Source organism: Pempheris klunzingeri, chromosome 13 (assembly GCF_042242105.1).
Source record: "Pempheris klunzingeri isolate RE-2024b chromosome 13, fPemKlu1.hap1, whole genome shotgun sequence".
NCBI classification, from domain to species: domain Eukaryota; kingdom Metazoa; phylum Chordata; class Actinopteri; order Acropomatiformes; family Pempheridae; genus Pempheris; species Pempheris klunzingeri.
In genome coordinates this window covers 22656623-22683266 of record NC_092024.1, presented here as the reverse complement: position 1 = coordinate 22683266, position 26644 = coordinate 22656623, and the positions used below count along the sequence as shown (strand labels likewise).

General features: G+C 39.8%; 1 protein-coding gene and 6 non-coding genes across 7 annotated transcripts; 3 read left to right on the top strand and 4 right to left on the bottom strand.

Moving 5' to 3' along the window:
- Positions 1-1371: 1371 nt before the first annotated feature.
- On the bottom strand, positions 1372-26644 carry exoc3l4 (exocyst complex component 3-like 4). Its single transcript, XM_070842344.1, has 14 exons — positions 26615-26644; positions 24733-24996; positions 22345-22464; positions 20825-21052; positions 19569-20187; positions 18303-18420; positions 17377-17502; positions 16613-16713; positions 14322-14420; positions 12023-12146; positions 10646-10768; positions 9858-10010; positions 8936-9057; positions 1372-2718 (listed from the first exon to the last, which is right to left on the bottom strand). Exons 2-14 carry the CDS (start codon positions 24977-24979, stop codon positions 2499-2501), a joined length of 2400 nt encoding a protein of 799 aa, XP_070698445.1. The 5' UTR covers positions 24980-24996; positions 26615-26644; the 3' UTR covers positions 1372-2498.
- LOC139212562 (small nucleolar RNA U3) lies at positions 2963-3172 on the bottom strand. Its single transcript, XR_011585377.1, has one exon. It is a non-coding gene; the product is annotated as a small nucleolar RNA U3 (small nucleolar RNA).
- Positions 3599-3808, top strand: LOC139212551 (small nucleolar RNA U3). Its single transcript, XR_011585365.1, has one exon. It is a non-coding gene; the product is annotated as a small nucleolar RNA U3 (small nucleolar RNA).
- LOC139212497 (small nucleolar RNA U3) lies at positions 4307-4516 on the bottom strand. The gene has a single exon (XR_011585316.1). It is a non-coding gene; the product is annotated as a small nucleolar RNA U3 (small nucleolar RNA).
- LOC139212540 (small nucleolar RNA U3) lies at positions 6623-6832 on the top strand. The gene has a single exon (XR_011585355.1). It is a non-coding gene; the product is annotated as a small nucleolar RNA U3 (small nucleolar RNA).
- On the bottom strand, positions 7592-7801 carry LOC139212532 (small nucleolar RNA U3). The gene has a single exon (XR_011585348.1). It is a non-coding gene; the product is annotated as a small nucleolar RNA U3 (small nucleolar RNA).
- LOC139212539 (small nucleolar RNA U3) lies at positions 8285-8494 on the top strand. Its single transcript, XR_011585354.1, has one exon. It is a non-coding gene; the product is annotated as a small nucleolar RNA U3 (small nucleolar RNA).

Sequence of the window (26644 nt, the reverse complement as noted above, 5' to 3'; positions counted from 1 at the left end):
GTCATGTCCTGAGTGTGTTTTTTTAATAGAGACCTGGATGTAATTCATTGAGGGAAGTTGAGAAGACGTTATTCATCGCATCCACTCTTTCATTGTGCCGGACAGGAAATCCTCCAAACATTCCTGCATCACATGGACTCTGATATTTTCCAATATTACACAACGTCTGGACTAAGATATTACTTACACAATCAGAGGTATCCCTGTAACTTTCTATTCACTCGCTTTTGTTGTTTTTTTATTGTCTTTTAAATGCAATTTATTTTTAAACCTTAACTATTTACTTGCCTGTTTTCACCTTGTCTTTTTACTGTCCTTATATATAATTTTAATGTTTATCTATGTCTCATTTTTAATGTATTTCATGTTCCAGTAAAGCACTTTGAATTGACTTGTGTCTGAGTGGTGCTTATATAGATAAACCTGCCTTTCTTTTCCAATTTATGCTACTTTATTATAGATTAAGCTGCCAAAAGTGAAGTTAAAATGAGCTCCATCTTTACTGGCTGCACCATTAAAGTGATGCACACATTAATGCACTTATTTATTCTCTGCATAATAAGTAGTTTTACTTTTGTTTTGATGCTTGATGATTTTGTACTTTCACTTAACTAAGATTTTGAACGCAGGACTTTTACTTGTAACAGAGTATTTCTACTGTGTTTTACTTTTTTCTATAATTAAACCCTTTTTTAGTATTCCATATCATCTTTTATGGAATATTATCTATTATATTATATTCTACTTATATAGGCACCTGTTGTTTAACTTGTCTTTGCACTCTTGTTCTTCGCTGCTGCAAATTTCCCCTATGTGGGACGAATAAAGGTTTATCTTATTTTATCTTATCTTGTTTTATCTTATGTTTTTCATTGTATTTTAATATTTTGTTTGCCACCTTCTAACTTGAGTAAAAGATCTGAGTGCTTCTTCACCCACTGTTAAGATGTTCACTACAGTTACATGTTTCCCTTCACCTTTTAATTTATTTATACTGTATATGTACCTGTATTGTGTGTATGGAAAAACCATATCAGTATTATTATCCATATTTTTTTTAAATAAATGAGTGAGACAACACGGTGGTTCCAAACTTTGTAGGAGTTTGTATGTTCTCCTCGTGCTTCGTGGGTTTTCTTCTTAGGTGAACTGGTGACTCCAAACTGCCCGTAGGTGTGAGTGTGAGTGTGATTGGTTGTCTGTCTTGGGTTTTTAAAGACCACTGCCAACATATTTAAAATGAATCCACAGACGGAAACCATTTTAGGATTTTACTTTTGACCATTTATATTGATTACAAATATCTGGTGCTTGTAGAGAATCCTCTTAATCCACATGTGGTGGCTTCATAAACAGAGATTCATGAGACAGTTTTGTTTCATGTGTTTCATTTAAAAAAGATAAAACAGTTTGTACCACATAAATATTTCACATTCTAATCCATATAATTGTCAGGATTCATGGGGACTTGGGTACCTAAAAGAGGCGTCACAGAGCAGAAAAAGTTGGGAAAACCCTGATTTGAACCATCCTGAGATACTCTAAATGCTTCTCCCAGCTGCTAACAATCATACACAAACATTTTACAAAAACAGGAGCACTGAATGATTAACTGAAAACATGAAGCAGTCTTTCCTGTAGCTGTTACCAGACAGGAAGTCAAGGATGACGATGATGAAATGACAAAAAACACCTCTCATATTTCAGGCTGAATGCAGCTTGGAGGACTCTCACATTCATGGCTGAGGCACACAAAGAGTTTCCTATAGTTTTTTATGAGTTGATCTGGCACCTTAACTTCTAAGGTCCAATGAGAAACTGTTTAATTCCAGCTGCAGATGTTTTCTTGAGAAAATTTCCTCGCAGGAAACACACAAAAACTCACTTTTATTTGTTCCATCTGCTGAGAGCTTCACATTCATCCTCACAGAAAGTTTCACAATCTTTTTACCCCCCGAAACACTGAATTTTATCCAGATTAGTTTGTGAAATCTTTCCCAGAAAACAGATCTGCAAAGTTCCCACAGATGCTGGTAAAAACACTGCATGCGCCACATTTAATAAGGCTTCGTAAGGGACAAAATATGTGGAATTTGTCAGAAATATTAATGAACATGTTGATATAATTTTCACCTCTAGAAGAGCTGATGTGAGTTCACTCAGATGTTGGGCCACAGTTTTAGTTGTGTTTAAGTTATTAGATTAATTTTTACTGGTGCAAATCTATATGTTTTGTCACCAAATCTCATGAAAAGGCCAAAACCAACAATATGTTGATCTGCCTCTCCGTACTTTCTGTCTTCCTGAGTTGTTTATTGCTCTCAGCTGCAAGCTCATTGGTTCCTACTGAAGACATGCATCTTTAAAAACCAATACTCATCAGTAATTTCCTAAAAAAGGACCTTAATTTGTGTCACACCATCTTGGAAAAACTGTAACTGTTAATCACTTTTCCCCTTCAGCTTTTATGTTTCCTCCACTCAGCGTCTCGCCCACCGCTAGTTGTCGGGCAGCAGGAAGCTGAGGCAGGACAAGGGCAGATTAGACAGGCAGTCTGTGTTGACGGTGACCTGCATGTCACCAAATAGAACTCGGCTCTTGTGGCCGTCGGCGCTGCCCTGTTTCCTCTTCAGCTCCGCGAGCCTCCGGAGGATCAGCTGGTGTTCGCGGCCCCTCAGCACACCTCTGAAATACAGAACAGCAACCAGGTGCTTCTTGCTGCAGGTGGAGAAGAAACAGACAAATATATTCAGAATTTAGAATTCACCAGAAAAAGCATCAAAAGAGCAGTTTTTGCAGATTATTGAGGTGTTTAAGAAATATAATGTTAATCTGTTTCATAACAGGAGGAGGTCCACCAGCCCACCACTGAAATATTGATGATAAATACCAATAAAAGAATCTAATTGTTTGTTGGTAAAAGCTTTGTTATATTTTACATTAGAACAACAAGTAAGATAAGACCACTCAGATCATGTTTCCTCCATCAGAGTCTCTTTGTGAAGAAACTCTGAACAATCTTCAACAGTGGAGAAGAAACAAAGTCTTCCCACCAGTTTCCTGCTCTGAAGGAAACATCTGAACTCTTCATCGTGGGCAGCGAGACCAAACTCTGTAGAAACACATTTCTCCAGTTAACAACTAAAGAAATGATCCCTGAAAGTATAGTCTTGGTTTGTTCAGGATGTTTCTCAGAGTCTCATGTGAGGAGACGAGGACTTTTACTCCTGGTGACCTCCTGAGGGTCACACAAACACAAACACTCCTCCTACAATCACAGCATCGTCACTGAGAGATCAGTCACACCAGCACTGAGCACTGAGAAACACTCCTCCTCCTCCTGACGGTGAGTGAACCTGAAGTTTAAAGCTCAGACTGCAGAGTCTCTCTTTGATTGTTGTGGACACTTAAAGTGAAATGATGGGAAAATGTTTGGGGGGTTAAAAAGCTTTTCTCTCCCCACATGAAATCACACCTGTGCTGTCACACAGCTTTGATGAACAAGATGATCCAAATATTGTGTGACCCTCAGGAGGTCACCAGGAGTAAAAGTGCTCGTCTCCACACATGAGACTCTGAGAAACATCCTGAACAAACCAAGACTATACTTTCAGGGATCATTTCTTTAGTTGTTAACTGGAGAAATGTGTTTCTACAGAGTTTGGTCTCGCTGCCCACGATGAAGAGTTCAGATGTTTCCTTCAGAGCAGGAAACTGGTGGGAAGACTTTGTTTCTTCTCCACTGTTGAAGATTGTTCAGAGTTTCTTCACAAAGAGACTCTGATGGAGGAAACATGATCTGAGTGGTTTGTTTGTGTTGTGAAAAGTTAAGTTCTTGTATATAAAAATTTTCCAGAGAAGCTTTGATTCTCATAGCTGATAAACAGACATCTGCTCAGATTGAAGTGGGTCTGGGCTGAACTGGAATCTAACTGTGGTAAATCAGCTCCATGTACTAACAAATAATAATATCTGGAAGGACCCACAGTCACCAAACTCAGAGAAATAATGAATCCATTTGCACTTAATGTGTCTTATAAACCAATTCTGGGTTGATAAGAATAATGTATTTGGAACAAAACGAATATATTTGTAGCAAAGCTCAGACAAAAAAAGACATTTGGATAAAATCCTCAGGTTGGTAAACATACGTGTTAATTAGTTTCACATAACTTTGTATATGTGTGACTTCTGTTGTTGAACAGCCCACCACTGAAATGTTGATGATGAATACCAATAAAAGGACCTAAATGTTTGTTGGTAAAAGCTTTGTTATATTTTACATTAGAACAACAAGTAAGATAAGACCACTCAGATCATGTTTCCTCCATCAGAGTCTCTTTGTGAAGAAACTCTGAACAATCTTCAACAGTGGAGAAGAAACAAAGTCTTCCCACCAGTTTCCTGCTCTGAAGGAAACATCTGAACTCTTCATCGTGGGCAGCGAGACCAAACTCTGTAGAAACATATTTCTCCAGTTAACAACTAAAGAAATGATCCCTGAAAGTATAGTCTTGGTTTGTTCAGGATGTTTCTCAGAGTCTCATGTGAGGAGACGAGCACTTTTACTCCTGGTGACCTGACCTGAGGAAACATGATCTGAGTGGGTTTTGCTCTTTTCAAAAAATAAGAAAACACTGTTTATATGCTTTGTGGGCTTTTCCCTACTCCTACTTATTTTTGTAAGACAAGATAAAAAGTGTCTGTGTTCAGCAACAAGGAGCTGAAGTGAAAGCTGTACAATCATGTGAATGAAACTCTGTTCAACATCAATCCACTGCCTATTTCATCATATCATTTTTTTGTGCCTGTCTGGTTGACTCCTCCCCTCTGCAGTCTGTTTACGTCCCACTCAGCTGATCATAACATGTGATTCCAGAGCAGAAGTAACTCAGGTTAATGCAGGATGTTTTCCGTGTAAACTATTCAGCTTATTGGGTTTTAATGGGTCTCCTTTTCCTTAACCAAAAACGTGACATGTCCTAATGAAACCATGCAGATGTTGTGTGTGTCTATCTGTAGCTGGACTGCAGCTTCCTTCAGACAAATTTGGTCTTATATAAACACCAGCAGGGGACAAATGCACTCTGTTCTGGGTAAATCTGTAACTAAAATGTACTTTCTGCCTCATTTTGTTCACATTTTTTGCTGTTATTTCATCACCACTTCCTTGTTCTTCTGGTTAAACTGCTTCAAGTCCAGTCAGGTGTGTTTCAGGCCAAAAAGTGGGAGGTTGTGTCTGACTTAAGGGGGAACCTTCGTCGAACGCGTCCACAAAAAGGGGAAATGGCGACACTTTTTAGGCATAAAGTAAAAGCATCAAATAGAAATTAAAATCAGGATGTTGGTTAAATGTCTCCACCCTGGGCTTTTTTCTTCATGTTTTTTTTTTTTTTGCAGCAAAGCCTCTTTATCTTGGCAGGTTTACCTCATCATGTCACAGCGCTCTGGTAACTTCCATGTATATTTCACTTTGACACACCTCCCTGGTTTATTAGAAACGAGCCGACAGCTGACAGGAATTTCCCCGTCTTGCCCCTGCGTGACCTTGGCTGGCTCTGAGCTGCCTGCTACACAGATCACTGAATCAAAACACCAGCCCCTTGAGTCTGTCATCATTGTTTTTCTCCAGAATTTCCTGGATAATTAATAATAACGACAGTAAAAGCTGATGTTAATCTCATTAGCCTGGCAGCCCAGCGCCGTCCTCATGCCTGCTTGTTACTGTGGAGACTAGTTGACTGTAATTATGTTTAAACTATGGATAAAATTAACCTAAATCTCATGTTTCCCCCCCCGATATGTGGCACAAATCTGCGTGATATGTGAATAAACCACGCTGGCAGTGGTGGAAAGTAACTCAACCACTGTACATAAGTACAATTTTATATCCAATTCCTGCCACTTTATATGTTGACTCCATTTCAGAGGGAAATATTCTACTTTTTACTCCACACATTTATCTAATTGCTTCAGTAGTTAAAATAATTAATTTCAATCTCAACACAGCCTGTGGATCAGCGATTCAAAAAATACAAAAACGAGTCATTCATCAGACTTAACGGCAACCTGATCATTTGAATCAGGTGTGTTGGAACAGGGAAGCGTCTGAAACATGCAGGGCTGTGGGCCTCCAGGAGAAGGATCGGCAAACACCTTTGTACCTGAAATGTCCAATATTATGCAAAATGCACTTTTTAATGTCTTCTCAACATAAATATTTGTGCCTGGTTTACCTAGAGACAACCAAACTACCACAAGAGACCATCCTCTCTCTTTTCCTCCTGCTCCATCTTTTAGTAAATATGTGTGAAAACACACTGTTTAGATTTGGCTCCGTTTGTGATGTCATAAGTGGATCTGTTGATCATGTGACCTCCTCCAGCCCACTGAAAACCTCACTGTCGGCCATTATTGTTTCCTCACTAACTCGAGTAACATGAAGGTGTCAAAGCTGAGAGTGAAGCAGCAGATTGTTCTGTTCTTCTAAAACGGCGGCGGTCACGTCTGATGTGACCGAAATAATGTGGGTTTTTTTTAACATTTTGACCCTCAGGAGGTCACCAGGAGTAAAAGTGCTCGTCTCCACACATGAGACTCTGAGAAACATCCTGAACAAACCAAGACTATACTTTCAGGGATCATTTCTTTAGTTGTTAACTGGAGAAATGTGTTTCTACAGAGTTTGGTCTCGCTGCCCACGATGAAGAGTTCAGATGTTTCCTTCAGAGCAGGAAACTGGTGGGAAGACTTTGTTTCTTCTCCACTGTTGAAGATTGTTCAGAGTTTCTTCACAAAGAGACTCTGATGGAGGAAACATGATCTGAGTGGTTTTATCTTCTGTTTATATTGTCTAACAAAGAAAACCTTTTCTTTAAAGCTCCTTTCAGCTGGTTGTGTAGGATTAAAGGACGTGTGCTCAGGTAGAAGAAGAATTTCTAACTTTGTTATCGTAGAACATGAACACCAGTGATTTACAGAGCAGATACGTGTTTGGTAGAGGACAAAAAAAAGAATTTAACTTGAGCTAAACTTAAAAAGCTTTCTTGTGTGTATTTCTTTCTTTTTTTTAAACTGAAACATAGCAGTGTTTGGATTGACAGCTCAACAGACCCAAATGAAATCTGTCGTGAATGCTTCTTGGATGTATTTATACTTTTTTCAGGTACAAGACACATGAAGTAACTCTATTTGGGTTAAACAGTGTTTTAAGTTTGGTGACTGTGAGTCCTTCCCAGCATCACTCCAGCCAGCTGGAGCCTGAGCAGAGGTCCAATCAGACAGAAGAGCTGCAGACACCTGTGTAGGTGTGTCGGACTGTGAAGATCCTGCACACTCATGGTCCACCTGCACAGGTGTTCTCACTCAGTGCTGCCTGATCAGACCTCCTGTCAGAGCGTCTGCACACTGGGATTGTTCACATCTCCTTCAGGCTGCTGGTACTTTTGCTGCACTTGTTACAGATGGACAGATTTTATTATCTGTTAGTACCTGGAGCTGATTTACTGCTGTTAGAATCCAGTATTACTATTTATCAGCTACAATCAACAAGTTTTATAGACATAAGTTAACTTTTTAACAAGACAAACAGACCACTCAGATCATGTTTCCTCCATCAGAGTCTCATTGTGAAGAAACTCTGAACAATCTTCAACAGTGGAGAAGAAACAAAGTCTTCCCACCAGTTTCCTGCTCTGAAGGAAACATCTAAACTCTTCATCGTGGGCAGCGAGACCAAACTCTGTAGAAACACATTTCTCCAGTTAACAACTAAAGAAATGATCCCTGAAAGTATAGTCTTGGTTTGTTCAGGATGTTTCTCAGAGTCTCATGTGTGGAGACGAGCACTTTTACTCCTGGTGACCTCCTGAGGGTCACACAATATTTGGATCATCTTGTTCATCAAAGCTGTGTGACAGCACAGGTGTGATTTCATGTGGGGAGAGAAAAGCTTTTTAACCCCACAAACATTTTCCCATCATTTCACTTTAAGTGTCCACAACAATCAAAGAGAGACTCTGCAGTCTGAGCTTTAAACTTCAGGTTCACTCACCGTCAGGAGGAGGAGGAGTGTCACAAATACAAATGTCCTGACCGCAGTGATTTCTTTAAAAATGAACTGATCTCAATCCAAACTTTTAACTTAATCAGTGCTGTTGTGATTGATCTCTCAGTGACGATGCTGTGATGGTAGGAGGAGTGTTTGTGTGACCCTCAGGAGGTCACCAGGAGTAAAAGTGCTCGTCTCCACACATGAGACTCTGAGAAACATCCTGAACAAACCAAGACTATACTTTCAGGGATCATTTCTTTAGTTGTTAACTGGAGAAATGTGTTTCTACAGAGTTTGGTCTCGCTGCCCACGATGAAGAGTTCAGATGTTTCCTTCAGAGCAGGAAACTGGTGGGAAGACTTTGTTTCTTCTCCACTGTTGAAGATTGTTCAGAGTTTCTTCACAAAGAGACTCTGATAGAGGAAACATGATCTGAGTGGATTTATCTTTTGTTGTTTAACAAAGAAAACCTTTTCTTTAAAGCTCCTTTCAGCCAATTATTTTTCAAGCTCTTGCTCTCACAACAAAAGTAACAGGAGAGCCTCTGATGTCTGGATGTTTTGTCTTGTTATCTTGTTCCATATGATAATAACTCCTCTGTTTATTATTATCTTGTAGTCTTTTGGGATCTTGAAGTCATTTACATACATACAAATACATGTTGCTGATGATAATAACAGCCACACTGACTGATGAACGTTGTTAACATCAAGTCCACTCACCTTCACGTTAATTTTTACATTCATCAAATTGTGATATTTTAAATTAGCCAAATTTTCTTCCAACAACAAAACCAACAGCGACTTGATTCTAATGGGAACTGGGTTTGTCATATTTTATGAAAGATATATAAATGATAAACGATGACTTCGAAAAGCTCACCTGAAGTCGGGGTAATGCTCCACCAAAGGCTGCAGGTGGTTCTTTATGTCGGCCTTGTTTTTCTGTGTGATGATGTCGCTCAGGTCGTCTCCTACGGGGTAGAGCCACTCGTGACTCGACTCCTACGACAGAAAACACAATAAAACACAAGATTTAGTGAGTTTTTCTCTAAACTTTTTTGGTCTTTTGAACAGTTATTTCAACTAAACAATAAATGAGAAATTTTATGGGTAAATATGTTTGACACTGAAAATGACACCAAAAAAAGAGAACCACGGACTTAATTTACTGTATTTTATGAGCTTATCACATTTTTCAAATGGGAAATCTGAAGCTGTATAGAAGTAACTACACTAACTCTGTCAAATGAATGTAGTGGAGTAAAGGTATAAAGTAATATTAAGCAGAAATACTCAAGTAAATCACAATTAACTCAAAATGTAAATAAGAACAGTAAAGTGGTTTGAGATTTACTACATCAAGACAATGACGGGTGGAAGAGACAAAAACTAATTAATAAAAAAGGAAAATGGAATTGAGTGATAAATCATTAAGTGACTTGATTAAAATAAGGCCGATGTGATTAAATTATGAAAATAGGCCAATGTTTCATCATGTCCTTAATTCACCGCTCATCATTCATAACACAAAGTTGTCATTTGAAAATGATATAAATGCTTAGAAATGAGTAATCGAGGTGATAAAATGTGTGTAAATTGAAAGATAGAGTCATAAATTGGCGTTTGATTTGCTAAAGTTTCATTTCTTGTCTTTTAGTTTTCACTTCTTACTTCCACCCCAACAAGACAGCTCACATACTGTCGAATAAATGCTTGTTTTTTCCCTATTTTTCACCAATTAACGCCCACGTAAGCAGAAAAAGCTGCCGTTCACGTTGACGGGGAAGTACACAGGTTATTACCATGTCCACAAACAGATCTCTGAGTGCACCCCACTGCCCACGGATCTTGCTCGCGGCCTTCTCGTGTTTCCGGTTCTTGCACGAGTAGTTGCTCTTCATCAGCTGGCCGATGTATTCCTTCACGACGTGGTAGTGCAGTCGGCTCGCAAACCCCTGTTGCCAGGAAAAACACACACACACACACACAGAAGGAGTGATGTTGCAGAATAACAGGATGGTAAAAAAAAGGGGAAATGGAAGAGTCTTTATTTATCCGTCACACGACCAGCAGCCCTCAGATCATCTGAGCTAAAACCTCCACTTCCACCCATTCATTCGTCCCTGTAGCCGCGATTTACTCCTCTGGTTTTAATGTTTTCTGCAGTCGCAGCATCCGGACAGAAACAATGGAGCTCACACAGATTCACTGGAACTTCCAAGACGGGCACCGAGGAAACACATAATGATTTCCTCCCCTGATCTCCAAAGTGATTAAGTGTGAAAACCCAAAATGTTTTTTTTGCTTCAGCTAATATTCTGCATCTTTTGTCCACATTAAACCATTTAAAAACAAATGGCTGCCAAATCTCAAATTGTAAGCATCCTGTTGAAGGTCCCTTGTACATGTACTTGGCTAATCAGGATGGAAAAAATGTTTGGCCTGCGCTGGGAACTTTATCAGATCATATCCATCACTGGAATCCATTACATTAAGAGGCGGCGGACTTCCTCTTAAATACATAAAACAACTTAGTTGACATTATGTGACTGGAAGTGCTGGAGTTCCTCTGTCCTCTGTCCCCCCTCACCTGGACGTGTGGGGGCCTGATGAGAGCACAGTGCTCAGAGAGCTGCTCTGTCCGACGGTGAAGCTGCTTAAAGTCGTCATCATCGGTCATCCACTTCCTCGTCATCATTCTCCTCAGGTACGGCTGGAAAACAGCGCAGAGAGCATATTTTAAAAACATTATTATACATTGCTTTTACTGTGCTGAACTTGCTGGGTGTGCGAACAAGCTCGACATATCAGCTTAAAAGGCGATGATATGTTCCCTGCTTGTTTCTGCAGGTTTAAGATTTAGGCTCAAACACAACTTGGTTAAGGTGTATTTTCACCAAAGAGTTACTCTGCTCCATGTTTGATTCAACATCAGGACGTCTGGACAGCCTGTCAGTGCTGAGATTCCTCTCGAGGAAACAACTGAAGCTCTCTGCCGGGAACATTTTTTTTATTTTTAGTTGAATATTTTCAACTCAAGCAATTTGCAAATTCGCCCAATTCTCATTCGCCATCTTCTATTACGTCTTCTATTTGCGTCTTTGCATTGACCTTGTGTGTAATTAATTCGCTTGTGGGAAATATTTGCTTCCCGTCTTGTGGAAACTCACCTTAGAAATAAATAATACATAAATAATAGTTGGGGTTAAAATAACTACTATGTTAAGGAAAGGAAACAATCAATCCATCCCGGCCTCTTCTGTTTCCTACAGCTGCTGCCCGTAAACAGATTTTGGGGCGTTTGCTGAAATGTTTGACCTCTAAGTAGCATAAAGTTGAAAAAGAAGCATTATTTCCAAAGCTGAAGTTAGTAAGATGGTTTGATACTGATGGTTCATTCTTTACAGTGAAAACAGCAGTTGAAAAATAGTCTTGCTCTTGTTTTCTCGTTAGCACTTTTAGGTATTTTTGTCCACATTGTCTTAAACAGCAGGACAGCAGCTGTACTGTATGCAATAGAACAGATTATATATATATAATAATCAGCAGCAGCTAATTTGATAACTGTACAATCATTACAGACATTTTTCATATTTCAGCTTCTAAATTGTAAGTATTTTCTACTTTTATTTGCCAGATGTGGTAGTAAACTGAACATCTTTGGGGTTTGGATTGTTGGTCAGACAAAAGTTCCCTCCGGGGCGTCCTGCCCCTCTGAGAGTCTGACCCTTCACACTGCAGCCAGTGTTGGTTTCATTTAACGACAACAAGGAACTTTCACTAATCTTAACAAGCAGTTTTTGTGCCTAAATGTAAGCAGGGTGTTCAGGAAAAGAGCATCCCTTTTTCAGTTCCTTTTTCAGTGCCACTATAGAAAACAACTGCTTTCTAAGTGAGGAAATACATTGATGAAAACCAGAATTGAGCTTTCGCCTAGAAAAACCATTTCACTTTGCAGTAATTCTACCTTCACATCCTCTTTGAACTGGTCCTCCAGGTCCTGTATGAGCCTGACAATCAGCCACTTCACCTCCTTTCTGAACCCTTCCTCCCCACCCGGACAGGCGTCCCGGTACTCCTCCATGTGCTGCCTGCAGGACGGAGAACAGCAGGACACGGAAAAGCATCACTGACTGAGGTTATTTTGTGATGTTTGACTTTTGCAGAGCATTTCATTAAGGAGTAAAACTGCTCTGCTGAGAAAAAGAGCTCTAAAAAAGCTCTAAAAACTAGAATTAAAGAAGAAGAGTAAAAAAGAAGAATGACTAGAATAAGAATTAATGACAGATTTGTGTATCAGAACTTTCTTCTGCACCATTAATCATCTTATGACCCCTCAAGTTTGTCTGGTGACCCTCTGGAGGGGCCCAGCCCCTAGGTTGGGAACCACTGACTTGTAGTTTGAACAACAGCTACAGCAGTAAAACACAGTTTACACATCAGTATTAGCCAGCTAATAATGTCCCCTATAATAATAACACCAGTCACAGGTGACGTTTTACTGCAGAATGAGGACTTTTGATACTTTAACTACATTTTACTGAAAATACTTGAGCGTATTTTAATATGTAGGATTTTAGAAGATAAAGTGCCAAATGGTGACTGTAACAATAACAATAGTTGATGATATTGCATGAATATTATTATATAATGAGTTATACTGTTGTATATATATATATATATATATATATATATATATATATATATATAATAGTATACAGTATATGCAGTAGACATAATAGGTAATAGTAATAGAAATACTGTAATATAGATTGAATATATAAAATAATAGGGTTTAGTATTGTACTTCCTTTAAAGCAGTGTTTCCCAGAGCTCATCCTGGGGCCCCTGCATGCTTCAGCTGTTTCCCTGCTCACACACACTCACACACACACCTGTTTCAAATAAAAGGGTCGTTAATCAGACGTCTGTTTGGTGACGAGCTGATGGTTTTGAATCAGGAGTGTTGGAGCAGGTGAAACATCTAAAACATGGAGGACAGGAAGAGGCCCACAGGGCAGGCGAGGAGACAGAGTAGTTTAGACAGTATGTGACATATTTTCATGCGTCTAAGTTTGTTTTTTCTGCAGATATTTTTGGACTTGAGACAGAAACTTCCTGCAGCCAGCCCGATTCGATGGAGGTCAATAAAACTTTTGCTTGTAGGGCAAAAAAAGCATTGTTCCTGCACATCATTACCAAGCAAATCGCCCTCTAATCTCAGTCTGTTTGCCTGTTGGGGTGGACTACAGGACTATAGGACCCAGCGGAGGGAGACAGGTGTGATGTTCCGAGGTGAAAAGGTCATGGTGGACATCTAACACATATTCGCCTGCAGCCATAAGCACAGACGTTCACGACACAGCTGAGTGTCCTCGAACAACCCACATCTGCCTCCGCTGTGACAGACAGAAGCAGCTGGTGGGAGGGTGGAGGGGGGAGGGAGTCGGGAGGCTCCATGCCGCCTCTCTCCCCCACTTATAACACGGCAGCTTTTCTCCCTCACCGCCCCGATTCCCTGAAGTCACGTGAGGTGGCACATGGTACCACTCAGCAGAGGCATGGCCGCATTTCAAACACTCAACTATCCTCTGCTGTGCACATTAGAAAAGGTCTCCTAAACAACTCCGAGCTTGTGAAAGAATGCAGTTCTGTTGCTCACAGAAAGTCTTCTGCTTGAATCTCCTATAAACTATGTCAGAGTTCTGGGAATCTCCCAGGAGAGACTGAAATAGCTCAGAGATGAATCACCCAAACAAAAGCTCTGCACGACGGTCTAACTCTCTCAGAATCCTCCGGAACATCTCTTCTTTTCATGAAGTTTGTTTCCTGCATTACAGCTCGATGAAATCATCGGATTACAGCCATTAAAGCAAAATATGAACTGATTATTTGCTTGTTTTATCTGCCAAATGGTCCAGATTTCTATAAAAACACTTTCTGTTCTGGGTAACCTTCAAAATAAAAGCGCAGGCACATTATAAGTAGTGTACAAAGGCTCATTCTTGAATGTAACAAGACCAAAATAAAGGTCCTCTTACTAGCTTTTTCCTGAGCTTTAACCACATCTCACCTCAGAGGACGCATAAACTGAATAATCTAATGATAAACTATATGACACTCTTAAAGTCAAAGGGAGTATTTCTCTGCATTGACTCATCTTTCTTTTTTTTTCAGCAGGCAGGTTTCCCAGTTTGTGGGTTTGGCAGGTCATGTCAGCTTCTCGCAGTGCCTCGTGGGTAACTTCAGGAAGTCACGTGACTTACTGTAAAGCTGTGAAGCTGTTGATGTAGGTTATCTGATACTCAGTCCAGAGAGGCTGCGGTCTGAGAGCGCTGCAGCGACGCCTGAACTCCGCCTCGAATCTGCAGAGGAGACATCAGTCAGACGGATTCAGCCTGTCAGACTTTAAAATAGACATCCTGTTTAAATGACATTTAACCCCAAAGTCCATAATAATAATGTCTTTACACAGAACAAGCCTTCAGGGGGGGTGGACAAAATAATGAGAACACCTGACAATATGTAGATTGTGAAAGTAAATCAGCAAGAAAGCATCAAGGTTTATCATTTATTCACTTCTTGTGCCTTGGCCTGGTGCCGAACTCTACTTGACCTCTGTTTGTGTAAAAGGAAAATATGATATGAATGCCACGTGTTGTTGCTGCTGTATGTATGTGTCTGATACTGTAGTTCAGTGAGACAGATGCAACCATCTGTGTTTTGTGCATTATTTCATATGTGTGAAGTCGTTTAAGGACAATTTTCCACCACAAAACAAAAAACAGATAGATAAGACACATAATAACCAAAGACTAATCTAAATATATGAAATTATAGTTCATGGTAATGTGCTATTGACATACAAAGCCTGTAGGTGTGCAGTAAAGAGTATCTGTGTCTGGTCTCCCCCTCTCAGGTGATCCTGATCAGCTGATCAGTGTTTTGGTTCCTTGTTTGATGAGTTTTTCATGGTTTTGTTGGTTAGTTTAGTTTCTGCATGGCTGGCCCAGACTTTTCTCATCCTTCCCTCGGTTTTGGTTAATTTTGGTAGTTTTTCTTAATAAACCCTTTCTGTTTGAAGTATATCTCAGGTATGGTTTCTTCCTCACGTGTTGCTGGAGCCAAATGTTTATTTTTGTGGCCATAACTTATTTGTAGACTTGGCAGGTTTTGGTGATTATACTATTGTTTAGCCTTGTCTGTGTAAGCTATTTTTGACTCTTCTCCTTTTATCTTTGTCATTATATTCTGAGATAATCTGCAGAAAGGTTTCTGGTGTTTTATCCTTATCTATCCTTATCCTTTATCCTTATCCTTTTTCCTGCTACACTTGCTGCTGCAGGGACAAAACATTTAAAATGTTTCTGTGTTCTTGGGATAAACATCAATGGAAGAAGGAGGCTTTTCTGAACGTTAAACTGTATCACGGCTAAAGTTCAGCTAAAAGTGACACAGCCATAAATCATGCAAAAGAAATATTTTAACATTACACAACAGCAGAATCACAGAATTGCGTGGTGATTGAAGAAAGAGCAGGATCCTGTTTTTGGTTTGTTTTTCTGTGAGTAGATTCCCCCTAAAAACCTCCACCTTCCTCTTTGACTTTTAGTGTTTGACTTCTCTCTCTGGCCTGGTGCTGCCGTTCAACGTTTGACCTTCTTCTAACTACAAGACACTTAAGATAAAGAAAGATACCAAAAGATCTGTAAAAGGAAACTACAAGAGATTATAATGAATGTGTTAATAAGCAGGCAGGGGCATCTTAAAGCATAACTTTGGTATTTTGAAACCTGAGCTGTTTGAAATGAATGTTTGGCTCAGATTGTTTCTGACAGCATTATGGAGATGATCCATACAGAGAGAGACCTGGAAGATCCTTTTGGTTTAACCACAAACAGCCGTTATATTACTGTCTTCAAAGCCCACCAGACTCCATTGACAAAAACAGTAATTTTTACCGTGCAGAACACAAGAGTGGCTCATCAATCGCTGCTTCAATTGTATAGTTTGTTTGTGCTATTGTGTGTTACACAAATATTGTGTTGGATCCAAACTAACCCTTTAAAACTTCAAAGCCATACAATGACATAGACAAACCGACCGATCATGGCAGCGTTAGACCAGCAACTCCCGTGTTTTTTTTAAGGTAAAATTACTGTTTTCGTCAATGGAGTCTGGTGGGGTTTGGAGGGTGTGATATGACTCAATTCCAAAAATATGTAAGGGGGAAAAAAAGAGGGCTCAGGTTTAAAGATACAAATCTAATATATATATATATCTTCCAAGGCTATTTTGCCAAGATTTCCTGATACGTATTATAAAATGCTAAACTTTTATCCCGAGGTTAGTTTTTAGTTTCTCAGGAAAAGCTTAAAACTTCTTTTTTGTATTTCAAAAACCTCCTTTACTACAAAAAGTTCACTTCGCACTGGGACAATAACGTGGGAGTCTTCATATTATTAATATTATATATTTATGTGATTTTTGGTATTTGTACACATTCAGTGTATTTGTGTGTGTGTGTGTGTGTGTGTGTGTGTGTTTGTTAACGTACCTCTTGGGGAACTGTTTCAACTCTTCGAAGCAGGAAATGATCACTTTCTGTTCCAGCTGAGCATCGATTAACCCTGAGTTTTGGACATTTCCTTTCACTTTCTGCAGAGAGGAAACACAACAGCACTCAATGTGAAGCTGTCTGCTGCTCCCACCTGGTCGAATCACCACATTACAACATTGTGGACAAAGAAAAAAAGGCTTAACAGTCATTTAAACTCAATCTATTTGAACATTTACTTGGGAAAAACAAACAAAAATAACCATAGAAATAAACAAAAATCACACAAAAACATAAACCCAAGCCAATTAAGCCTCATACTTTGGGACAAATATTACATTTATTATAATATATATATATATATATATAATATATAATATATATATATTAGCCATTTCAAATCATACTTTTGTAATTATAGCTGTGCTGCATATTTTACGGTGTTTAAACTATGATTTAAAGCAAAATAAAGTAGTACAAGTACATTATTTCCAGCATGAAAGTATGTACTTCAGGTACTTAGGTGCTTCAAGCTACTTATTAATATATGTTAATATGAAACAGACACACTTTAATGGTTTAATGGTACTTTCTATTAAAAAAAGTAGTTTCAAATAAAAGCACACCTATGATTTAAAGAAACTTTTTAAGAAGACATTATTATTTCAACCAGACCACATGAAACCATCATGTGATGTCTGTTATCTTTAAAATATAAAACAGCCCATCGGTGTGACGGTGTGACAGATGCTACGGCGTCGTACCGTCCAGATGTCCATGTGAAACGGAGAGCTGAGGAACTCTTCGTCCTTCTTCGGCGGCTTGCTGTCCCTCCAGACGTCCTCATTTTCAAGCTCAGTGACTCTGACCAGCGACAATCTCATGTCCTCCTGCAGCAATAAACACAAGGAGAAGCGACTTTGTCCTCAGCGACAAGAGACGGGATCTGTTTGATCCGACTGCACACTGTTATGACCCTGCATGACTGTAGTCTAGTCTGATTGTGAATGTAGACTACAAGCCAGGTAGATGTCGGGGTGAGAAGCCTTTTTCTTTTGAGGCTAAAGGTCAGAGATGTTGGCTTAGTAACCTTTCAGTCTTTTGTTTTGCAGGTGAAAATAAAAGTGTCCAAAGTGAAGCGCAGCTCAAAAATCAAATAATTACATTTGTAGTTATATTCTGTAGTTGTGTTTTGGTTTTGTGACTAAAATATGAGCAAATAGATTACATCCTCCTGGCTGATTGAAGAGTTTCTTTCTCATTTTAGGAAATGTCGTTATTTTATAGAAAACGGATGATTAAAAAGTTTGTTTTCTTGTTTTTTTCTTTGGTTACAACCTTGTTTTTTTTATCTTATCTTAAAGAAAACAGTTACTTGTACACCAGAGACTATGAACAGGTGTGAAAACACCAAAAAGTCCTGACCTTCATCAGGTAAAATTAATTAAAACTATCTTGGATTTATGCTGATAAAGATCTGACGACCAAAACACTGTGAACAGAACACGAGTGGTCGCCTGTGTGCAGGATTTTTGTTATTTAACGTTTTATTTCCCACCATGAAAGACTGAAGGGCCTGTTTACTTTGGCTCTCACAGAGAAATGTTGACTCCTGATGGATAAATACTGGGTCCAAAGGAACGGGAATCAGTTTTTAATAAGAGCTAAAACATAATAACTTGCTCCTCACCTTCACTCTGCAGCAGTACTTGTCTTTCAGCTGCTGCAGGAAGTCGTCCTCCAGCTTCAGATCAGCGCTCTCATCCTTCATGTCCGGCTGCAGGGAGAGACTTCCCATGATCCTCTCGCTGTCGGGGGGGAAAAACAGGACACTTTTGACAACATGTCACGGTGCTGCAATCCGCTGGCATTCAAAAACACTGACGACATGTCGCTTCATGTTGGGGTAAAGAGGAAAAGTCAGTTTAGGAGCTCTGCAGATTTCATCAGATGACCGAGGACGTTTGGGAAATGTTACAAAGAAAAGTACATTATATGCATCATATGTTTATGAGTCTATATTATAAGTTTGATGAAAATCCAATCACCTCCAAGATCAGATCTGGGGCATATTGTGATGCTGGAGTTGATTTGCAGGTCTGTTACACTACATGTGTGTTAAACTGTGTAAATATGTCTACTTTACATAATCTGTGAGACACGACCTGATTTAAATCTTTCCATTTTGGCCTCAAGAGAGTGCTGTGCCTCTTCTTTTTTTTTTTTTTTTATCAGATCAGCTGTTTATTTTTGGTCTTCCAAATGTTGTTTCTAGCAACGTTTTTTTGGTTTGGCGTGGCCTGGTTCAACAAATGATGTCAGCAGCCCTGTGAATTCGTGCTCACCCTGCTGCTGGTAGACATCCTTCATGCATCTCTGTCTGCACACAGCTCCATGTGGGCACTCCAGACATATTTTCACATGTGTTTTGGGTTTTTCCTGCAAGTTTGAGGGCGTAAACACGATGCAAGATGTCTGATACATCTGAAGACTTTTACTTGTCTTCCATCTTTGCTTTCTGTTATAATATGTTTTTGCTGCAGCTGCAGTATGTGCTGGAAGTAGGTTGAATAAATAATAGTGTGCATTAGATCACCGTGTTGTTTACAGCCTGTCTGATTGTTTGGCCACCGCAACGCTGCTCCTATTAATCACACAGGTCAGTAAAGTTAACCAGGTACTGGTAGATTTCCAATCTTAAAAGATCCTTTTGACCAAAACGTTGATTCTTTTGGTAATAAATCAATGCAGAGGTGAAAGGTGTGTGTGTGTGTTGATTTTTGCTTTAGATTTCCAATCAGGCACCAAGTTCACTACACGTAAAGTGAATATTAGTAATTTGATTAATTCTCCCTCTTTATTTATTTTTTTAGCAAATTCTGATAACAGAGCAGGTGTGGCAACTGTGGCAACTGTGGCTTCTATGTAATCTAATCCACACTTGTGCATAACTAACCTCTTGTAGCGGTTGATGATCCAGTCCAGCAGGGCGTACAGATCCTTCTGCTCCGTCGCCTGCTGCTCCACCTTCTTCAGGTGCCGCCCAACGACTCTGTGGTAACTCTCCACGTAGGTGCTGAAGACCTTAAAGCTGGGAGGGTACGACCACCGCAGGTCCCTCTTCACGCTCTCCAAGTCGTCCACGATGGCCTTACCCAGCAGACCCAGATGAACGGCCAACCAGGATTTGTTCTGCTCCATCTGCTCCAGGTGGACGTGCTCCACCTTCACCCGCACCCCCTCGGCCACCGCCTCGCTCCAGGCCTCCATCCAGCTGCTCGGGAGCCCGCCGGGTTCCTCGGCTCTCCTCTCCTCCTCTTGGATGATGCGGGCCACGAGTACAAGCAGCCCTTTGTTTCTGGAGGGAAGAGAGTTGGAGTTGCGCACTATGGTGTTGACCTTGTTCCGCAGTTCTCCATAGAGGAGGTTGAGGTCTTTTTCCTTCTTGGCCAGCTCCATGGGCGAGTCCTCGCCGCACCGCTCACACTCCTGCTGGAACTCGTGCCGCATGGCGAGCAGGTTCAGGTGAGCCTCCTCCAACACCTCCATCTCTATCAGCTTGTTGATCTGCATCACTGCGAGAAAAACAGAGAAGCTGGTGAATCTTTTGTCGTGTTTTATCACAATTGCAAAGCTCAAATGTCCCAGTGAAGGAAAGAGAGAGGGAGGGGACAGCAAACGCTGCTACTCCTCCTTAATTAATCTCAACAGACACATTCTCAATAAATTAGAAATGCAGGAGAATAAGAAAAGCAGGAATTTGCGTCTGTCAGTGTAAAAGTTTAGACACTGACTGTGGTGTCAGTGGTGTCAGCTGCTGTGTACTAACACTGAAAATAAGATTCCTATCTTTTGGCTGCTTTTGTTGCCAAAACAGAGGAGGATAAGGAGGAAAGTTGAATGTATAGACAGAGAAAGAGACAGAAAGGGGTTTGGGAACACTGGTGGAATTCACAGCTTTGATGTAAACTGAAGGACACATGTATGACAGCTTGACAACTAATGCAACTGAAACTCAAATCAAGGGTTCCTCTTGCAGCAAAATCATGAAAGAAAGATCAGTAGAGAGTCATAGAGCATAGCTGAAGACTCCTAATCTTCTTTCTATATGAAGACGGCTCTGAGAGTGTGTGATGTCCTCCAATATGGCTGCCAGCAGGGAACAAACCTCATTTGGGTAAATCAGGTTTATAAAAACATGTGAGCCAGTACCTGACAGCGGTGTGTGTGGTAGCTCTGGTAGTGTGTATGACTCCTCGACCTCCTCACACACCTCCTCCTCCTCCTCCTCCTCCTCCTCTTTGCCTTCCTTCTTCTCCTCCGAGAGGACAAGCGCCTCCTCTCTGCAGGTTTTATTCTTCTTATTGCTGCCTAACCTCAGGCTTTGACGAAACGACGCTCCTTTCCTCATGATTGTGTCAAATCGGGCCATGTTGGGATCTGAGGATGGAAAACACCCAGTTAAACACAACAGTCAGCGAAAACAGCCATAAATAACATGTGACCCGTCAGCTTGTACTGACTCTGATTGATCATCTAGTAATGTTATTAAATACACTTTCCTTATGTATGATGTTAAGAAAGGTCTGAGGGAACTGAGGGAAATCAGACTGGGGTTAATTGTTAATAATAAAAAACTATATGAGCAAAAGTATGTGGACAACCTTCTCCTCATTCTTTCGGTTTCTGTTTCTCATAGGTTGTTCCAGTTCTCCAGCAGTTTTTCTCAAAGTGCAGAAACATTTTTACGCAGCCCGTGAACATGCCATGAAAGCTGTGTATTATATTCCAAGTCATCTGCGGCCCATTTCAGTACTTTCACTCTCAGCAGCCTGCGTTATAAAACAGTACCACACGCCCTCTACAAGCATCGGTCAGGTTAGGAAAGGAAACTCACAGAAAGCTACTGGCACCCCGTCGTTATCTGGGAATTTAAGTTCTGTTAAGTTGGCTGTTAGCTAAAGTTGATGAGATGACAACAAGATTGATGTATCAACAAAGTCATAACCACTGTAACTTGTCACTAATAATAAAACAAACAGTCTCACCACAGGGTCCACGGGTTGTTCACTTTTAAGCTAACGTGGATGAAAAGAAGTCCTCAAAGCAGAAGCTCAGCTCAGAACTGCCACTAAGAGACTTTTTGCTATCATGCTATTATATTTTAGATAGATAGATAATAGTGTTGTAGAAGTGGGCTTACCCTCCGGGTCTTAAAAAGATGCTGAAGAGCCTTAAACCTGCACTCTTTCTAATGGTTCAGCACAGAGTGACGCTGGTTTCAAAAGAAGTCAAATTACATGGAACAAGGTCTATGTCTATGAACAAGGAAGTAAAACAAGCTAGCGTCTCACTTTTTATCTATTTGCTCAGTAAACATTTTCCCAACAGCTTGTAGAACTTGTGTAGAAGACCTTGGGTGGAGCCCTGACCGTGACTCAGATCCAGACCTGATCACCCAACATCAACACGTTGGACCTCACTAATGCTGTTGTGGCTGAATGGGAGCAAATCCCTGCAGCCCAAAGGATCCAAAACCTGGTGAACAGACTGAAACCCAATATGCCACAATCAGATATGAGTCTAACATACAAGCGTCTACGTATTTTATTTAGGTGTCCACATACTTTTGGCGATGTAATGTATGTAATGGTAAAAAAAAAAATCAAACGTCAGCATCCTTGAAACATACTGATGTGAAAAATCAGTCAAGCATTAACTGATCAATTTACCTGTCTTTGAACGTTTCAGATGTTTCTGTGACGCGCCATCGGTATCATCTTCCTCCTTCTTCGGAAAAAAGCTTCCAATTCTCTTCAGAGGAGAGTTCTTTGGAGAGCCGGAGCTCGGACCTGCCAGAGAGAGAGAGAGAGACGCTTCTCAGTGAAAACTCAGTCCTCATTTCACAATCACACCTTTCTTTGTCCTGTCAGTCAGGACATAAATCAGCCTCAGTTCCTGGAATTGATACGGTTTCAGTTTCCTAAGGTTGTTGTTGACATTTGTTGTCCAGGAGAGCATGTGTGCATGACTTGGCAGCGTTTTGTCCTCAGATTGACCTACAACCAAACCAACTGAGGAATGCGAAGATTAAGTCATGATGAAAACAGATAAGTTTGTGTGGCTCAGCTCCAGGATGTGAAAGCGAAAGTTTTGAAGCAGCAGTTTTACCCTCATTTGAGGATACAACAGAGAAAATGATTTAAAATAATCCACGGGACTTTCTCAAAGAGAATTTACCGCATGTGCACGACTACAATCGCTTAAGATTCAAGTGTGGAAACCATCTGCTTTAGAATAAACTGAGCCTGGCTGATAATGGTCCAATCAGCCTGAGCCTCTGCCTCAACTGTTAAAACAAGACAACGTGATCAATCTGAAGATCAATCTGCTGCACAAGACTCTAGTTTTCTAAAAGTCTTCGCTCTCTTGTGGAATACTGGGTTGTTTCGCTCGTTCGGGACTTTTAAAAAAAAACATTTAAATGAAACCAGAAAGGAGGGAGTCTTCATTTCAAAGTCTTTGTTTGAGCTTATTGATACATACGAGGGGTCACATCAGTAACAAAGAGCTCCATAAGGAATTATGGGAAGGTTCATGTTTTATTTTACTTTATCTGACAGCATTGCTTTACAAATTGATTTTTTTCTGTGCAGAACACATCCTGAGCTCATAAGATATTAAAAACATAAATAAAAATGTCTTAGAGATTTTTATTAATTAAATTAAATTAAATTACAATAAATTAGTTGGCAACTATTTTACTAAAATCATCAGTTTTTCTTGCTTTCATCTGCTGCTTTTCCTTTTAACAATTTTAATGTATTATTAATAATGCTGAGGTTTAGACTGTTGGTTGTGAAAGTGTCACTTTGGCTATTTCTCACTACTTTCACTATTTTTTTTTTTTACGAACACAGCAATCAATAATAATAATCAACAGATGAATCCAGAATGAAAATTGATTAAAATATTTCAAAATGAGCTCCAACAGTAAAATCCTGCTTTTACATAAATGATGAGGAATAATAATCTAATATAATAATAATCTAACTAATCTGCACCAAGTAAGTCTAATACTTTAAGTACATTTTCTTAAATATACGTACGTACGATTATAATATGTTTCTACAGTGTAACATTCACAGTTAAATCATTCTATGTTTATGAAATATAAGGCCACATATTCAATCAATGAGCTGTTTGTTTAAATGTTGTTTAAAACCCTGGATGATGAAGGTCTAGTCTCACTCACAGCACATCACATGTTTTCCCTCCTGCTTGCAACATATCAAATAGTGAGAATTGCTCATTAAAGTTTCCTAAAACTAAAATAGACGTCTTCAGATAGTTTGTTTGGTGGGATCAGCAGTCTAAAACCCCCCAAACCATAAATTTACTGTCACGTAAGATGAAGAAAAAGAGGAAACCCTCATCACTGGAACCGACTGGAACAAACAAGTTGATTACTAAAATTAAAATATTATAAATGAAGATGGTGAACTGGATCAGAGGATCTTTCAGCACACTGAGTGATTTTTATCTCCTCACTGTTTTCACCGAAGTGGATCACTGCTGCAGATCCCTGCAAGAATCCACCAAACATCCAAATAAAATCTGGTGTCGACACAGAGACACGTTTTCAGTGGAGTTTAATGACGCTTGCTTTTTTTCTCTGACTAGAAAAAACTTGCTCACTCTGAGTTATATTTCCACACTGTTTCTCTTTCCGCCCACTCATACTGTTCAGTGTCGCCCACGGCTGAGTGGAACGAGTTCACACATGGTGGGTGTTGGAGGGAATTCTGGGAAATGTAGGCAATCTCTTATTGAAGGAAAAATTAGAGGAGGCAGGTCAAGGCAGAGCAGCTTCAGGAAAACAGGTAATTCAAGATTTCTTATCTTATATTATTAGCTTATATTTCCAGTAAGCACCCGTCTGCAGCTCGGGCGGCTGCACCCACGCAGGCTTTTAAAAATGTGCTCCAAACATCTCGTGGTGACTTTTCGGCAAGATAAATCTCCGCCTTGTCTTCCCTCCTGCTCTGACCTTGAGAAGCTATTTTACTGATTAATATAAATCCCATTTAAACGCAGATTTCATTCATGGCGGTACTCACTGGGTGACCGAGGCGTCTGCGACCCCAGCTCAGTGCTGTCCGCCTCTGTTTCAGGCGTGACCTTTGACCCCTTGCCTCCAGACGCCAGCGGGCTCTTCTCAGTCGCTCGCCGGAAGCTCTTTCTCAGTGTCTGAATCATGCCCAGCGTCTCCTTCACAGCGCCGTGGGTCGGCGTCTTCCCGGTGCTCTTGAGGGACACTCTGTCCTCGTCCGGGCTCTCAGCAGACTTGTCCATCATTTGTGACATCTCATCGCATCAACCGACTGTGAAGACATCAGACATACAAGGTGGAGAAGGTGGAGGAAGTGTGTGTGCCTGCACTGGGGAGTGTGTGTGGAGGTGTGCTTCTGGTTGTTGTGGTCACAGCCAGCAGGGACAGAGGGAGCAGTTTTGTTTACAGATAACATCCCAGCTTGTCCTGCTGTTCTTGTCAACACGGTGAGAGAATGAAATGGAATAAGCTGTGCAGCGGCTACACGCTGCGTTCAAGGACTCAAGGGTGTAATTTCGCCTGGGGATGTTACAAAATCTTATTTTTGTCCCCTTCATTGATAGTTTCAGGTTTATATCCTCCTAAAGTCTCTCCATGCAGTAAACAAGCAGCTCACCTACAACTTAACTACACTCATTATTTACTCATTTCATTGTGTTTTTCATTGGATGCATCAAAGGTATTCATTCATTTGATTATTTTAGGAAAGGGTTAGGGTTAGGGTCAGCTTAGCCTCCAGCATATGTGCATATTCAAGACTATAACATACAGGAAGAATATCTTCCTACACAGCTTCCCAATTTTCCTCAAGAATCAATAAAAGAGTAGAAGAGAGTCGATATAAAACTATCTGTACGATAACTCCCACAAACCGTAAACATCCTCCACTGCAGCAGTCTTCAACTACACTCTTAATTTAGGGTGTAATTAATGTTTCAGTAAAGAGAAAATGAGTCTCTTTAGTTGAAATAAAGCAAAGAAAGAAGCATTTAAAGTCTCTGCAGTCAGCTGAACTGAGTTCTTAAGAAGATTTTACTGTTGATTTAAGAGTTTAACATAAAAAAATATATATACATAATATAATGTATGTGATATAATCCCATATATATATATAATATCCAGGGATTATATTATATAGGCTCGCTAATCTGTGGATAATAGTGTAAAAGAATAAACAAACACCAATTAACCTCCTACATATTGTGCATAGGATCCTCCACTATTGTGTTCAACTACAATAAATCACAATAACATCACTATTAATTAATTCAGGATGCAATTAAAGTCATAAAAAGGTGAAAATAATAATTTGAAGTAAAGCAAACAAGGAAGTCAAAAAACAAAACTAAAAGTTTTACTGGTAATTGAAGGTTTTAACATTAAAAATCCGATTTCCCCAATCAGTTATTATTACAATTATTTATTTCCTCCACAGTTTGCTTTTTCCCCCCTAATATTTGATATTATGACATAAAAGACTATTTATATCATAAGTATAATAATATGATTTACATTAAAATTCCTTCCATAAGTCTTTTTTCTATAGTCATTATTAAACGACACATGAATGCAACACACAGCAGTGTAAATATATAACATCATTATGATCTCAAGTCTATTAGATTATAATATTATTATAGAAGCCATTCAGGTGAAGGTTTTATTTTTAGATTAGAGCTCAGGATCGACAGATTAAACAGTCACCAATGTGCAGATAAGAGTGTCTGAGGGTCAAATGAGCGCCATTGTTTTACCTTTAACTAAAACTCATCAAGCAAAAACTCTCTGTGAGACAAATATGTGACCAGTGTATCCAGACTGTGCGCCAAGTGAAACAGTTACAGGCTCATACTTGGTGTTCAGAGGGAGAAAAAAAGGTTTCTGCTTACCTGCGCAGGTAGAAAACACTTAGCCTGTCC

Coding starts and splice junctions, on each gene's coding strand:
- exoc3l4 (XM_070842344.1), bottom strand. CDS start 24,979: ATGTCACAAATGATGGACAAGTCTGCTGAGAGCCCGGACGAGGACAGA. Junction 20,188..20,824: donor ACCACACACACCGCTGTCAG/GTACTGGCTCAC, acceptor TTTTTCTCGCAG/TGATGCAGATCAACAAGCTG. Junction 12,147..14,321: donor AACAGCTTCACAGCTTTACA/GTAAGTCACGTG, acceptor TCCGTCCTGCAG/GCAGCACATGGAGGAGTACC.